Source organism: Anser anser, assembly GCF_964211835.1.
Source record: "Anser anser genome assembly, chromosome: Z".
NCBI lineage: Eukaryota > Metazoa > Chordata > Aves > Anseriformes > Anatidae > Anser > Anser anser.
The window spans coordinates 29,220,134-29,236,614 of NC_139723.1; the positions used below are offsets into that span (position 1 = coordinate 29,220,134).

Genomic DNA, 16,481 nt, shown 5'->3' on the forward strand with positions numbered 1-16,481 from the left:
ATGCACATAATCCTACAGCTTCTTCCTGGGATTACTAAAAGTGGCATAAAGTATCACATCTGACCCAGCCACTCAGCAGCCTTAAAAGAGAGATACATGACTGCAATTGTCCAGAAGCTGTCCAGAACTATCACTTCCCAGCTCCACGTCTGGTATTTAGGTTATCTTAGTGGTTATTGTTTAGCAGGCAACAAAAGGAATCATCTTTTACATCAGCAGATATTCATGAAAAAAAAAAAAAAAGAAGCAGAGACATCATGGCTACCCTTACAGCTTGCATATTTATTGAACAAATCCTACTAAAATAGCTAAAATACATTGGGTACTGGTAGTGCATTATTAAAGATCACATTGTTACAAAAGCCTGCATTTTCAGCAGTACACAACTGCAACTATACATAAATGCCACAACTGCTGAATATTATTTGTTGCTCTATATACAGCATAGTAGACATATCTAATCTATTGGAAAATAAAATGTACAATAAAAGAGATACTGAAAGAGGGAAAAGGAAAGAAATCTAGGAAGTGCAGTGCATGCATTGGTATTTAACAGTCAGAAGCTAAAACAGTTCAGAACAAGGCCTGCCCTGTGAAAGGAAGAGCTAAAAGACAGAATTATATAAAAAATTAAGGTGGGCTTTCAGACTGTGTCTAACACAACAACATCCCATGAATAGATGATACTGTTTAGTTTTGTGTTTTGTATTGTTTTGTATTGATAGTATTCTGGGAGCAAGAACAAAAATGTAAAATCCACATGTTGACAGTACTGTGGGAATGTACTCTTTCCCCTTTAGGACTTCACCTCTCAGGAATTTGCTGTATGTTTCTTACAATATCCCCTATATTATTGATTTGAAGAGGACATTAAAACTTGTCCATCTTTCAAAAAGGCATTAGAAAATAATAAAACTCAAAACATTTTGAGAGGTTGGTTAAAAATTATTGCTTGTCTTTCTCCCATTTAAGTGGATAGGAGTCAGAAAGGAGATTTTACGTAAATTACAGTTTTGTGATTGCTCCCACTATAACTGCATGTTTGTGAGTGGACCCTGACAGGGAATCAGTTTCTCACTTGTACACTATAAGTAGTTACTCACCTACGGCACTGAATAAGAAAGCCACACTGAAGACACAAGTAAACAAGTCAGTCCAGTCTAAAGAACAACATTCAGAAAAACAAAGTACCAACACCTTCTCAGAACATGGAAATAAAAAATAACTCCATCAGAGCTACCTTGCCAAGGAGCATATTTAAAGTCCAAAATAGCACCATTCATCAGTGTCTCAAATCCCGTGGCAGCATCACAATCACTTACCACAAGGAAACCATGAGTTTCATACTACTTCTATACATCAAAAGAGTACATGGATAAAATATAGAGATATACAGACAATCGATGAAAATAAACTACTAGGCTTGTTACATCTAAATGAAAAAAAGGGGGACTCTCAGCCTCTGCAAAAAGCAGTTAGGGATGGTGGAAATGGAGAGAGCAGTTTACCGGTTGCATGTGAGCAATGGAGTTTGAGTAGTGGAAGACATTGCTGTGGTAGAACCAGGCCTGAGGGCCCACCTGTAATGTTTGTAAACATGGATTCACAGTGTGAAATTCTGAGAGCTTTCGCTTGAGTCAGAATGTTAAAACCTAGTTTTATGGTACACATTTGTCCACTGTTATTCTCTAAAGCAAGGCTCAGAGTCCCATAGTTTCTTCTTACACTTGATGATTTACACAGAAACAATTCCCAATATATGACACCATGACCTCATCAAACCCATACACCATATGTAATACAAATGGAAAAATCATGATTAAAAAGAGTAGAGGTAAATTTTGGTGAAATGGTGTCCATAGCCATTTACAGGAGCCCGGCACGCTCCTTCCACCTCATTTTTCTTCTTGCGGTTTACTTCCTTCGAGATGGGAAGACATTCCTGTGAAGAGGAAAAAGAGCATTAGCAGGGCTTCTTTGAAGTGAGCCTGGTGTGTTCTCCCTGCTCATGTCCTAACATTTCCATCACGCCCTAGCTTTAGTTCAGAAGTAAACATCTACTAAACACAGCATAATCAACAGTAAATACTAATGCCAAAGAGTGGGAAAGATTGTTCTAATGCCAGCATCTGAGGAAAAGCCTCTACGTGGGGCTGAGCAAGTGTGCCCTGGCAGCAAAAGTGTAAAAGAGTTGGGTCAACAACGGTTCTCCACTAGGGACTTTGGCCACTTGTTGCAGATGGGGAGACCCAATCAAGGTTACAGGGGAAGAAGCTATAGAGTGACAACTCTTTCCACAGCTCACTGTCAATTGTACATCCCTATACTATTCAACATGATTTTTCTTGCGCTCAACAAACCAAGGAATTGTTGTGCCCTTTGAAGTAGCTGAGACTGCCCGGAAGATGTTGCCTGTGCAGTAGTTCTGGCATACAGATATGGCCAACAATGAGCAATTATCTGTTCTGCATGCAAGCAGCAGAGAATCCAGACACAGTGTCTCAGTATCGTGAATGCAAAGCTCACGGCCACAGACCAACAGATGGCACCGAGCCCCTTTGAAAACATAACTCAGAACTGGCATGGGCAAGAAAAACATTAATGTTCATGGTTCTGTCTATCTACCAACATGTACTACATCTACATCTACTTTGCTCACTTGCTCTTAAACCCTAAGCTCCATTTTGTGGCTCCAACTGGACTCCCAACATAAAAGTGCGTCTGAGTTAGGAAAGATCATCTCATTATTGAGAGAACTTTTTGCAATTTAGACCACTGATCTTTTGAACAACTTACATCTTTAGCCTCTAGCGTACATTAATAAGAAACTTTCCTACAGTACTTTATGGAAAAGAGCACTTATTCCTACTGGCGCTTCAAAGGCTATGTAGTGCATCACCGTGGTCTCTCAGAAAGTAAGGAAATTGTTTGCCATGATAGCCATCTACGTCAGAGATGGTTTTGTTCACCATACTTAATCATTCACTAGTTGAAGACTATGCCTATTCAGCAGAGCTATTAAATACATGTTTCAGTTTAAGCCTCAATGGGAGGCCTAAAGACTATGAATATGATTAAAATACTTTTCTGCTGCTATGTCACTATAGTATCTTAAACTAAAAGAATGTGTTTAGCTAGTAATGCACTGTAAGTTATTGAAAATTCCTCGTGTGTGTGTGTGTTTAAGAGATTGTAATTGTAAAGGTGTTTTGTTGATTTTATTGCTACGGACAAGTTCGTCAAATAAGATCACTTTTTCTGAAACTTTTTTAAAGAAATTGAAGTTATCTTCTTCAAGTTCAATTTTTCTGATGGAAGGGTTCTGAATTAGAAACTGAACAAACACCAGTCTCACAACTACCAAGAAAGAGAAATTTCCAGGGTCTTCTCCTTTCCTGGCTCTTCAGATCCATGATTTTTACTGGCACGTCCATATTTGCTACATTTACTTGCACTAAGAACGAAGCCACGCACTTTGCACTAAGAATGAAGCTTTCCCACTGTATTTACCACAATTCTGTTTTCAGGAACACACCTGCCTCCATGGTTCTGCACTGCATACAGTCAGGAGCTGTTTTCAGTCTAAAATCCTTTCCTAGGGGCAAACAGTGCCCTCTCCTATAGGGGCACCAGAAACTAAGAAACTGGGCAGATTTCAGTCAGCACACACGCAGGACTCTCCAAGTTGGCTATAGAAGTGTTGGAAACATACTTTGCCTTTGCTACAGCTAAACTGGGGGTTTTGCAAGAGACATCATTTCAAAGTTAGAAAGTAATGTTTAAATTTTAGTTACTATACAAACATTTTCTCTCACAGGACTCCAGAAAATTCCATCCTTGTGATATTTTTGCTTTTTTTGTTGACTAAATTTGCTACGTGTGTATCATTACAGGATACGAGAAGAAAACTAGAAACTTGTGCATGCAAACAGGCACACCACACAGACCAAAGGTCTGGGCAAATTTCCAAAAGCATTGTGTTGGGCAGTTCCTTTTCAGCTGTGAAAACAATCTTAGTCCTGAAATTCTGCCATACAATCATAAGATAAAAGTCCCATATGACCCTTCTAAGGTCTGGAAGTAAGTTGTCTTTATCCTTTTATATTTGTTAGTTGCATGAGGGGGGAAAAAAAAAAAAAAGAAAAAAAAAACATTTATCTGAAATTAAGATTTTCAGAAAATTTATTGATTTTAGTTTAGCCTTTCAGTAGTTCTATCTATTTAGGATTAAAAGTGAGTATACAAAATGTTGAGCTGAAGAAGGACTGAGCAGTTTCTGCAGTTTTCTCCAACAATTATCCCTCATTAATTTTATAAGCCTCATGAAAAATAATTAGATTCCAAAGACATTGAGTTTGTGTTAAGGCTGATACTCTGCTGGAAACTGGATTTTGTGCAGCTAATATTTAAGTTGATGGTGAAACTTAATTGTGAAGTTTGGAGCTAGTTCTAAATTCTGCTCCTTCTAAACATATGCCAAATATGTTCTGAAGAATTACATAAAAGCTAGAATAAATGCATGTTATTTAAAAAGCAGGAGTGCTTTTTAAAAGCATTTAAAAAAGCATAATATTTTTGACTACTTCAGAAACAATTATGCCTTTCGATGATTTTTTTAAAAGATATGCACGATATAAAAACATGTCTTTTCAGAAACCCAATATAATGCAGCTTTGATACCAAATATGCTGCACATAATTCACAGCTTTTTTTCCTGTGATTTAGGAACAACTCTGAATAACGATGAATGAAAACTCACTAAAAGCTGCTAACTTAAAATTTCAATAAAAATAATCCAGTTAACATACAGCTGTTTAATAAAATTAGTAAATTTATTTAATATAAATATTACCGTATGCAGCACAGTTATCTTAATCTGGCATTGCTATCAACTTATTCAGATGAACTTTTAAAATACTTTGAATGTTACGAGTGCGAGTACAGCCATATATGTTAATTTAAATAATTCAAATTCAAATGAATCAGCTCAGTTATGAATTTTAGAACTTCCTTTATAAGGAGAAACTATGCAAAATACAGCATTACCCAGATGGAATAGCAGAATTTTGTTAACACGGAGCTGAAGTCTAGATAGTAATTGAAATTTAATCAAAACAGTTTTCCATGTTCTCTCTCATTTGCTTACCTGCCATTTTTTTGCCAGACTTTGAGTCATCAATCAATGAGAATATGTGAATAAAACATGTATATTCTGTAGTTCTGAGCCAACAGTTCTATTTTCCTATTCAAATTTCATATCCAATTTGGGATTTATGAAACCAGCAATGGTAACAAAAATCTTATCAATCTTGTCTGATAATCCACATCTTCTGCATTTATGTTGGGGTACTTATCTCTTTGTCAAACTCAAAATAAAAATGTTCTGTACGCTTGTTACTTAAGCCAAAGCACAAAACTGCACAAAAGAAAAATAACAAAAATCTCCCCTTCCCTCCCGCTGCATTATCATTGACCTTTTCCTCTGTATTGGTAAGTGAATACTGCCAAAATCAAGCATTCAAAACCCAGATGTCAAGCTTGAAAAATCATGAGACAGTCTTAAGAAATTTGAGCTCCTGAAAATTAGCATGTTTTCTTTCTGGTATGTAGCCAGCAAGAGTCCATGTTTTCTGCAAGCCTGAAGGCTAAAAACATAATTTTAAAATGAAAGCTGAAATCCTCACTTAACTGCTTGGCTCATGGAGCCAAGGCTTCAAGAAAAACAGAATACCATGAGACTCCTGATGAAATCATGAGAGCTGGCTACTCTCTTGAAACAGTCATAAAATAAAATCCATTGAACTTTCAGTGTTTTGTGGCTTGTTTTCGTTTTGTTCTGTTTTCCCCAGAAAACTTTCATCTTAGTTAAGCATTAGGTGAGATTAATAACATAAATAACTTTACCTCTGGAAATCCCCCATCCCCTTGGCTGGTTGGGAAGATTGTCTGGATAATAGTTGACCTTGGCTGATTAACCTGTAGTGACATAAATACATACAATTTCTTACTAAAAAGAAGAGACATTCATTAAATGTAATCAAATGGTGTTCATATGACAAACCACATTACTAAAACCAAAATTCAAATGTCAGCTGAGCTTGGTCCAGAGACCTAGCTGTGTTTTACACTCAGTACATTTTTGAGTACCCATGACAACAAGATTTGTCCCTTGAGTATTTCAACCATTTTGCATATTGTAATCTGTATTCTATAGGCATTTTTAAAAGTGCATAGGATGTATGTTTTTTATATGACCTTTACACAGTATCTTTAAGAAATTCAGTATTCAGTCTGTTACCATTAAACTGACTGAGGATATTGTGAGACATCTAACCTCCCCACTCTCTTCTGCCAAGACTCACTGGCAAAAGATTATTTAATGAAGATGATTACCTTTGCTGGTGACTGCAGGAGACAAGGAGAACACGCCTTTGATACACCTTTCACACCAAACTGTGAACTGGAATTCATTGCTTTCTAAGTACATTGAGAATTGATTGCTATAATCCTATGATTGCATCCTGTATCTTACACTTTAAAGAGACTTTTACACTTTAAGGGAACACATTATAGAAGATGTAAGATAAATGAGCTGGCAGCAGGATTTAATGGTGCCGGACTGTGGCTGCTCTGGTGGCAGAGCTTCCTAAGCAAACATAGGATAAATTGTTTGGCCTGATTTATCCTGCCTGAGACTCTCAGGAATAAGCCCACTTCTCCTAGGCCCTGTATGCAGTGAAGAGGTTCACTCATCAGAAAATGGGTGAGATCCAAAGCAGTGGGCAGCTGGAATGAATACTAACCTACCATGAATCTGAGCTGGAAACCTCCAGTGCTTTAGTTTCTCAGCTTCAGGATGAGGATCAGAACATATTTCCATCTCACTCATTAAGCTCTGAAGTGGTCAGGTAGGAGTTGTGTACAACACTGAAGATCTTAAATTTGTTTTCCTGCTGGGTCTCCCTGCTGGGCCTTTGGTTTTAAGAATTCAACTCTTTCTGCACAATGCCTGAACATCAAGCTGTTTCAGGCTGAACATTATAAATTACAACATTCAAACTTGTTTGTATTTTGGGAATAAAAACTTGCCTTGTAACTGAAATTCCTTGTGGATACGCTTTACTCACCTGCTTGTCACTGTATTTATATTGAAACATGAGAAATGTTTTCTTTTCTGTGGAGTTGCACGTTGATTGTTAGCTATCACAACTGGACTAGACATAGCTTGGAGAAATTACCTGCAGATTACTTAAATCATCTTTCAAAGAAAAAATCCTGAACTCTACTGTAAGGTAGGAAATAGAGGAGGGACATGTAAAGCACAGAGCCTAAGACAGTGCCTGCTATGATATACTCTCCCATTATTTTCCACAGTACAAAAAAGAGTGCTGCCTACTAATTAAAGCATCAGGATTTATCTCATATTTATGACTACTGTATGATCTCAAAAAAGCCAGTTAAGCTCTCTGACTATGGCTGACATAGGATAACTACTACACATCACAGAGCGCTCTGTGAATTCATCAGCTAACGTTCACCCTGAATCTCTGAGACACTCTAATGAGAGACAACAAGTAAGCTCTGAGTGCTCCCGTTGATATGTATAATCACTGACTACGTATCCTGTACCTATGCCCTGATTTTATTTATGTAGCCATATTCTTCGTATGAAAGCTCATGATGTAAACCAGCAGCAGGGCATGCATGTTTAAACAGGCAAGTACATAAAAATGCATATTTTTCTATAGAAGGAAGGAATAAGCAACAAAATACATTATTCATTATGATGAGTATGAGCTTGTACATTTTCCAAGGAGTCTGAGATGGATTCAGGTTAGCCCATAAATCTTGTAATCCCTAGTAGCAATTTAATAGAAATAAAATAACACCTGCAATTAAATGACAAAAAAAAAAAAAAGAAAGAAAAAGTAGTCTCTAGACTTAAATTATTAAGAACGTGGAAGAGCTGCAGTTTTGAGGGTGGGATATTGGGATGGGGCAGTGGGAGAAAGATGTAAACTGTAAGATATAGTAACTATGCTCCAGGGTTTAAAACAAACAAACAAATAAATAAATAAGCAAAAAACCACAGCCCCTACCCCACCCCAGCTATCTTTCACATTAATTTCCTCCATGGAGAAAATACTTAGTAATGTCCTACTCTCTTAATACCTTCTCCAAAAGCAACTTCTGTGGCCACCATTGGTAGATAAAAATCCCATGAACCTACTCCATGTGCAGTAACTGCTCTGCTGTAATTGCACTTAATTTCTAAACTGGGCAGCAAAAGGACTTTCAGTACCCACATCAGAACAATGCCAAGAGGCTGTGGAGTCATGGCTTGGATGCTGGCTAAGGGGGGGAAGTTTCTGGAATGGAAAAATAAAATGCCAGTGTGGAAAAGTCCACTTAGGACTTCATATAATCCACAAGGATTAAAAGAGAACAAAACAAAACAAAAAAAAACACAACCAAAAAAAACCATCTTGATGTCTTGCCATGTTATGGGCTTTATAAAATGCAGGAACGTCTTAGATGTTCAAATATACTGATAGCTATGGTGCTATAAATGCACAGCAAGAACTTTAAGTCAATTACAGCAATTCAAAACAACTGATATTAGCATTGCAAGATGATCTATAGAGAAAAAAAAGTGCAAAGCAATGCTCCAACAGAGTAGGATGTAAGGCTTACAGCATTCCAGCTGTTAGCATGAAGCAAACACTTCTAGATAAATGCTTTCATTGATACACACCATATTTTCATTTCTTAGTACTTCCTGTGTGACTATTATGAGAGTACAGGCTTGGCTTAAAAAGCAAAAATATCAGGATTTAGAAAAGAATTACTGAACTTTAGGATGGACTGAAAACTGAAGTTACTGCAAGTCTAGACAATACATAACAGCAGTATGATGAGTGAAACTGATAGCCTCACTCTTTGATTCTCATTAAGGAAAAAATGAAGCTAGTAAACTACATCCATAAATTGTCAGATTGGATCACCCCTAAACATCTGACTAACAGCCTTGGAAGCAATCCTTCCTGGCAGAGAATGTGATACACAAAACCATTCACTCACACTTTGAGAAGTCAGGAGAAAAGAAACCCACTGATCTGCGATATGCTGTTTGAGGCAGTGTTCTACAATAACAAGCAGTTCTGCCCAAAAAATTGAGGCCAACTTTAAATAAGGAGTTATGAGCTGTAAAGAATATGCTTTCAATTCTTCAGTCTCTATTTTCTTGAAAATCTATGAAATTAATAAAATAAAAAAAAGAAAGGTGGAGGAAAATAAATTCATGGTCTATTTACTGGCTATTACCTCAGAACTACTTACTGCTACTCCTTTACAAAAACAGAAGGATGTCTCAGAGCGGGCTCTTCTTTTCTCCTCTGCTGAACAAACCAAGAATCCTCTTGTTGTTAGTGCAAAGGTTCCATCTAACCAGCACTTCAAAATTTAAACATCTATTCTTCCATTTTGAGCCGCTACCACTAGTCTTGTCATAAAGTTTTGTCTTAAGAGTTAGAGCAATGGAGCAAAAACTTCTGCCCATCTTCAAAACAAACATGAACTTTGAAACAGAGCTGCACAAAATCTACTGTATCAGTCCCGGTACAATACTAAAATGAATTTCTTACTACCCACTCTTCATTCCTACACATTAAGAGCATCTTTTAAATATTCAGAAGAATCCATCAAGAGAAAGGTACAGATTTAAGACATTCTAAACTTAGTACAGTGAGCACAGTGAGCACAGTCCTATTAAGCATTTCTAAGTTTTTTTTTATGGTTAAGAAACAAAGAAGAAAGCCCCCAGAGTTACTTTTCTATCCTTTTTTTTTTTTCTTTTAACATGGGCCCCAACTAAATTGCTGTTCATCAAGTCTTACTCAAGACCCACAGAACTGCAATTCAACTGCAGTCTAAATCTCAAACCTGAACCTTAACAGAGAAAATCAACCACTCTGAGTGCAGCAGCAATCATCTTTTGAGAAGTTTCAGCTAACTTGTCATATAAATCAATTTGGGGGATGGGCTGCGGAGGAAGGTTACGAAAAGAACACTGCAAATACCTAACCTCTAGTAATTCTGTGCTAGTTTACCTAGGAAAAAAAAAAAAAAGAAAGAAAAGAAAAACGAAAAAGGAAAAAGAAAGGAAAATCTTTACTAGACGGGTTAGCAGTCTTCCCTCAGACACAAATGGCCATGAGCTAAGGAACAGGGGAGTAAAATGCTAGATATATGTGTTGAAGAGAAGGAAAGAAAGTGGCATTACACCTCTTTCATGGCATGCTCTTCCCCACTGCAGCACTAACTTTGCATTTGTGCTGAGGGCCCTGTGCGTCTGCAGTGCATGACCCACCACAGAGAAAGCACATCCTCCTTCCGTGCTCCCCTGGCAACAGGCCTTATAGCTGGAGAGCAACACCTCATTTCTGTACCTATATGTCTGTAAAGTAGTTCAGGGATTTTTCATCACGATTGCTCTGTGTTGCCATGACACAAATCAACAGTAGTAGGGCACCCAGAAGAAAAGTTGTAGATTATTTCCTTTCTGCCTGCTCTCAGCACAACCACAAGGTGTCTAGCAGATTTTCTTCCCCAATTGAGTCTTGATGCACTTCCTATTGAAAAAAAAAGAAAAAAAAAGAAAAAAAAAAGAACAAGAGCATAGTTGCCTGCTAAGTTTCAACAGTTATTACTTTGCACTTTCTTAAGATTCTTAGTTACCAGCTGGTTTGAGCTATAGTGACTTTCCCCAGCATATTCTACCACGCACTTTTCAATACCCCAAATGACTCCCACTGCAGTAAATATTCTTTATAACCAACAGCCCACCATCACCATCCAGGTGTGTAAACAGACCCTTCACTAAAAATCTCACTGCATTGCTGCTTGGATATCAAATAAATCATCCTGTTAAAGAACTAATAAATTTTAAACAAAACTGGAAGGAAAGCTCTTACTAGGATCAAAGCATGTTTTATCACTTGCTGCAGTGCAAGACGTAAACTAATGCTCCCATCTGCAGTCATTTATTTTTAACACTGTGAGGGGAACATCATGAGAGCAAATGATATTAATGTCCACCATGTTCCAAACCTAGCATGCAAGATTCAATACATATAGCAAATGTCAGCTGAATGGTTGCTGCTTCTCATGAGTTTAGCTGGGTGGCAGCCTGCTGCCAATCACGTTCATCCTCAGCATCTTCCTGAATGCCAGGACATCAAGAGCACTCATCATTCCTTCTCATTTCAAAACTAAGTCAGTGAAATTTCAACAAAACTTTCTGTGTGTGTGTTCGTGTATTTAAGAAGCTGTAGTCTCAATCAAATAGGATGCTGCTGTCTTGATAGGCTGATTCTAAAACAGCATCAGTGAGGAAGCTTTCTGTACTCAGTTATCAGAAACCATAACCTTCCCTGGTTAAAATGTAACTTTATGACCTTAACTGATTCAAAAATACTTTGAACAAATGGCTGAGTAGGTTTGAGGTCTCTCAGTTTTGTGTACTTGATTGCTTTTTCTGCGTGGCTCTGCATCACAAGTCTGAATTTCTAGTTGAGGTACAGCAACAGTTATCCCAACAGGTTACTTATTACCTGTCTTTGCATTTTCAATATACTGTCAGGGCAGCAGGTTTTCCTAGCAATTATGCTTTCCACTTCAGTGACATACCATGAGCATTCAAGAACTCAGTGGAAAAAGAAGAAAAAAGAAAAAGAAAGGAAGAAAGAAAAGGGGCGGGGGGGGGGGGGGGGATTATAATCATTTCACACATCTTCCCCACAGCAAATAAATAAATGATAGATAAATGGTAGATAAATGGTTTGAGAGAACTGATGAACAGGCATACGATCAGTCTCCTCCTAACTGGGATTAATCCAAGTAGCCTACCTTTCAGAGTAGACTTGAGCTGCCCGTTAAAGTAACAATTAACACATACCAGTATATTGGCAGAACACGGCAAGACACCTGTACACCTGAATTTGCCTTTAACTTTGCATCAGCATCCTTTTCTGGCACTGACTTTCCATGGGGAAGATATAATTGCTTCTTTTTATTCCTCCCCATCTGATGACTCAAACTCACAACCACATAGAGATGAAAAAGCCTAAATGAGACAAGTATGCTTTTCCTTGCATCCCCTCTCCATGCTGTACATGAATTAGCAAGTTTATTCATTAAGGGTTTTTTTGGAGTCCTTGTTCATCACTTCTTCAATTTCTGTCAGTTTTAGAGAACTAGATGTCATCTGCTCCTTTCCTACACAACATAAAGAAATGACCTTGGAAGTAACTTTCCTACATTTTAACTATAAAACTTATCATATAAACACATCTTCATTGTTTCTTTTATTGCTCTTAAAGCTTGTATTCTTCGGGTTACGCTGAAGTGTTTGCTTCTATCTAGCCTCCTACACTCGCTCTTCATCATCAGCTTCTTCAGAGAAGTCACACCTGTCTTCATCTATATTACACAGTTTGCATCTTTAAATATCTACTTACAGCATGCCATGACATATAAAAGACAACTATCTGAGCGACTGTACAAAATTTACTGAAACGCGTACTTTTAAGATTATTGTGCTTTATTGCAGCAGGGCCTCTTGCTGCAGGAAAGGATACTGGTAGAGCCTAAGTTCTCTGAGCAAGCATGTTTTGCTACCAAGAGGTCTCTTACCTGACTACTGGCCTCCAAAACTGAGCAAGTATGGTGTTGAGGAGGGGAAAAACACAAGCTAATCCAGATTGAGTATATAGTTAGCACGTTCCTGACAAATACTTTAGCTGGTAAGAGCCCCTCAACAGAAACGTTAGCAGTCTTCTGGTATACATGACTGAATGAGGTTAGTTATAGAAAACAGTTCATTCTTCCCTTGAGAGAAATCCTCCCCACACCATCTGAGTGTAACACAGTTTTTAGGCAGAAAGAATTTGGACTTTTCTGTATTAGTTAGGATGAATCTAGTTTGTGTGCTACAAGTGCTCTCATGCTGCTCTTTTTCCTCATTAAGCATGTAAAAACCATTGCAAAGCATTGTTAATATTTACCACGCATATGAAGAGTAAGAGAAAAAAAATCAAGTGGTACATTGTGAATGCTGTCATAAACACTCATCCAACTTCTGACTGAATTCATGAATTTAACAAAGATATTCATTACCACAGTACCACACTCCTCAAAAGGAAAAGAAACGCAATTATTCCAGAATAAGAAACAAATGTATACTATATTGAAAGTTCCACTGGCTGATAAAAAAAGCTGTAAACTACTTTATTCCACCAGTAAATTTCAGTACATGGGGCTCTAGAACTACAAAACATTACAGAAATCAAATAACAAAACAAGCCCTCCAGAAAACCAAACTCCAAAACCTGTTCAACCCAACACCTTTTCTTCTTGTTTGCCTGTGTGCAATAATGGTAGCTTTTGTTACTTTACTTAATATAGACACAGAAAAACATCAGTAACAGGTGTGAATATTAAAATAGTATCTGAATTTTCAGTCAATTATCTGTGACTTCATCATTTGCTCTTCAAGAGCAATCAGGTAATGATTTAATTAGCAACTATATGTATCTATACTTAAAGGTAACTGCAGAAGCAGATGCACAACCAAGTCTCCTGTTACAGAGTTAGGTAAACACAAAGCATGGCAGCAAAATTCAGGATCGAAGTCTGCATGCTTAAGTTCTTCAGTAACGTCATATCCAATACTGACAAATCACTGGAGCAATAGAGGAGGTGAAAAAAGAAGAAAAAAACAAACATGGTCACAGACTGACTAGAAGTCCATTTAGCTCAGTTTTCTCACTGCATCAAGTTTTGATCCTAAGGATCCTGGGAAAGACCAGCAAGAACAGTGGCCAGTATAGCAATCCTGAGGAAAGAACAAAAACAGAGAAAGCCAACAACACTGCTTCTCCTTATGGCCTCCCAGTTCCCTCCTTCCAATTTTGGGTTATACAAAATGTATACACCAAGCTAAATCCCAAAGCATGTGCTATTATTTAATTTCCTATAAATTTTCTAGTTTAATGTACCTTCAGAAGACTTAATACACTGCTCTGGACTAACACTTGTTTTTGGTTTGATTTGGTTTGTTTGTTTGTTTAATTTTGCTTACATTTCTCACACATACCAGAAAGATGACTAGGATATCACAGTGACATACTCCAAGAGGCGGCAAGATCACCGCCTCTGCCGACCACTTTCCTGTAGAGGCCAGCAGGGAAAACCTTTTCCCTCACGAGATACCAAACCCTTTCCCAAACAGTGTATTTCAGGCAAGTATTAAAAGTCACAGTAATAACCCTGGAAATGAGAGACAGAACCACTCTGTATAGCCAGTACTTACCTTATTAAAATAGATATAATGGTCATCTCGTATTGTAACAGGTGCTTGAAAGCATTATGGTACATTTACCTGCACAGTCAGTCTATTACCAGCATTGAACATAGCTTAAATGATAACCCAAACATAAAAACACAACTAAAATTGTATCATATATGTCACATAGGTTGTATATAATAAAATACCCAAGGTTTCTGTGATTTATCTAATCTCAAGAGACACGAAAAAAATCTTTTTATGCCAAGTATTGTTTCTGGTTTTTGTTTATGTTATCCTATATAATTACTTAGCTGAGAAATTAAAGGCAATAAAATTTACCATTATTTCCACAGGCTTTTATTCTGCCACCAGGAAGAGTTATTGAACTCATTTCTTTCATGATAGACATGTATCACATATATAATCACATTAAAATAAAGGCAGATTTCTTCATCTCTAACTTAATATTTTTGAGCAGCTATATGATGCAAATGTGTGCTTTCTTAACATCAATGTTTTAAGAATTAAGGAGTTCTTTCTGATAATGCACATATTAAGTCAAAGCTTATACCACCTTCGGTAAGAGTATACAAATTCCTTTGAACTTTTAAAACTTCTTCCCACACAGGTAAGCTATGCAAGTAGACAGACAAGAACATTAGTGTTAACAAAATTAATCTTTTCTTTCTGCAGGATGAGTAAATGCTACCTGCTCTGAGTTTGTTTTGTTGTTGTTGTTTTGTTTGTTTTAATGCACTGTTTACAGAAGGAAACATCAGGAAGCCTCACAGGAACATCTACGGAGGGAATCATTCAGAAGTGCTACAGAGAATTTGCCAGAAAAGCAGACTAAATTGAATGTAATGTAACAGTCAATGATTCATAGTATCATTCTACATTAAACATTTGAAAAGAACATTTTTGTATCTTTCCAGATTGCACCCTCAACCAATACTGTTTAATCAGGTATCAGAGTGAATAAATATTTGCAATAAAAACAAAAAACAAATATTTAAAAATATTTTTATTAAAAAGTCGTGTCCCAGTCAATGATATTAACTAAATTATTTTTTATGAAGGTGCTCTGAGGCTACTAGACACAGTGTCTCTCCCCTCTCTTTAGCCGTACATACAATGACCAGATTTCAGGTGGAAGGTAGCAGGATTCTGATTGAAATAAATAAATACATAATTATTGGTGATGGCTTTTGATCTCAAGACTTAAAAATCAGTGTCATGACTGTGTAGTATTACAAGGTGTATATGAATTATTTCTGATTTTCCAAGATTTCAGCCTGTGTGAAAAAAACCTCAGTAAGTTTGTCCTGGACAAAGTAGTAGTTAAACTTCCAATTCCATGTGAAAAAACACTGTTTTGTTCAGATACAGTGCATAGTTACAAAATTTTAGCACCTACAGTGTGCATGGTTGTGACTGCAGAGAAACAGAGGTACAGAGAGCCTTTGTTTTTGACTGTGCATATGACTTGTACAACTGAAATATCCACAGTATCTGCTTTGTACAAAAATTACTTTCTTAAACTCCATTTCAAATTGTTCTAGCCATAATCAAGTAAAGGTGCTTGTTCTGCACAGTGGAACAGCTGACTTAACAAAAATATTGCAAAAAGTGAGTTTTTATTTCTGCTTATTTATTTTGTAAGGTGGCAAGCATTTGATTCTAAGTTTTCAGAAATGAAGTAACGTTGGGCAAATTGCATCAAATGCATTCTTCACACACAGTACATAAGCATAATAAAAATGCACAATATACACATTCACGTGGCCAAAACTGCTGAACTGTCATCTATCTCAATTACTTCTCTTGACCTTGAACAAGTTCTGCCCATGACTACATGAGAACAGAACTGGATCTGATACAGTCCTACAGCTCCTCTGCAGTTCTAAACTACCATTGAGACCGTTTCTGTTCCGGACTCGGCAATAAACAACAAAGCAGAGTAAGTTTTTTCATGCCAGACCAGGAGTTACATTTGCCCAGTGTGTATCTAGAATCAGGCTGGATGTAATGTCTCATCCTGGTATTTCATTCTTACTCCTCAGAGAGTATGAAGGGTACTTAATAATGCCTGTCTCTGCTAGACCAGTCCCAGGCTCCATTTTCCACAAACAAT

At 37.2% G+C, this 16,481-nt stretch overlaps 1 protein-coding gene across 3 annotated transcripts in view; it reads right to left on the minus strand.

Annotated features, from left to right (window-relative positions):
* Positions 1 to 262: 262 nt before the first annotated feature.
* Positions 263 to 16,481, minus strand: part of NREP (neuronal regeneration related protein) — a 21,783-nt gene continuing 5,564 nt past the window's right edge. For all 3 annotated transcript variants that reach the window (XM_083816095.1, XM_083816094.1, XM_083816093.1), the window contains exons 4-5: positions 5,905 to 5,976; positions 263 to 1,942 (exon numbers count right to left, since the gene is read on the minus strand). In XM_083816095.1, the coding sequence (XP_083672221.1) occupies positions 1,820 to 1,942; positions 5,905 to 5,976 (195 nt within the window). In that variant the 3' untranslated portion in view covers positions 263 to 1,819. The remainder of the gene's footprint in view (positions 1,943 to 5,904; positions 5,977 to 16,481) is intronic.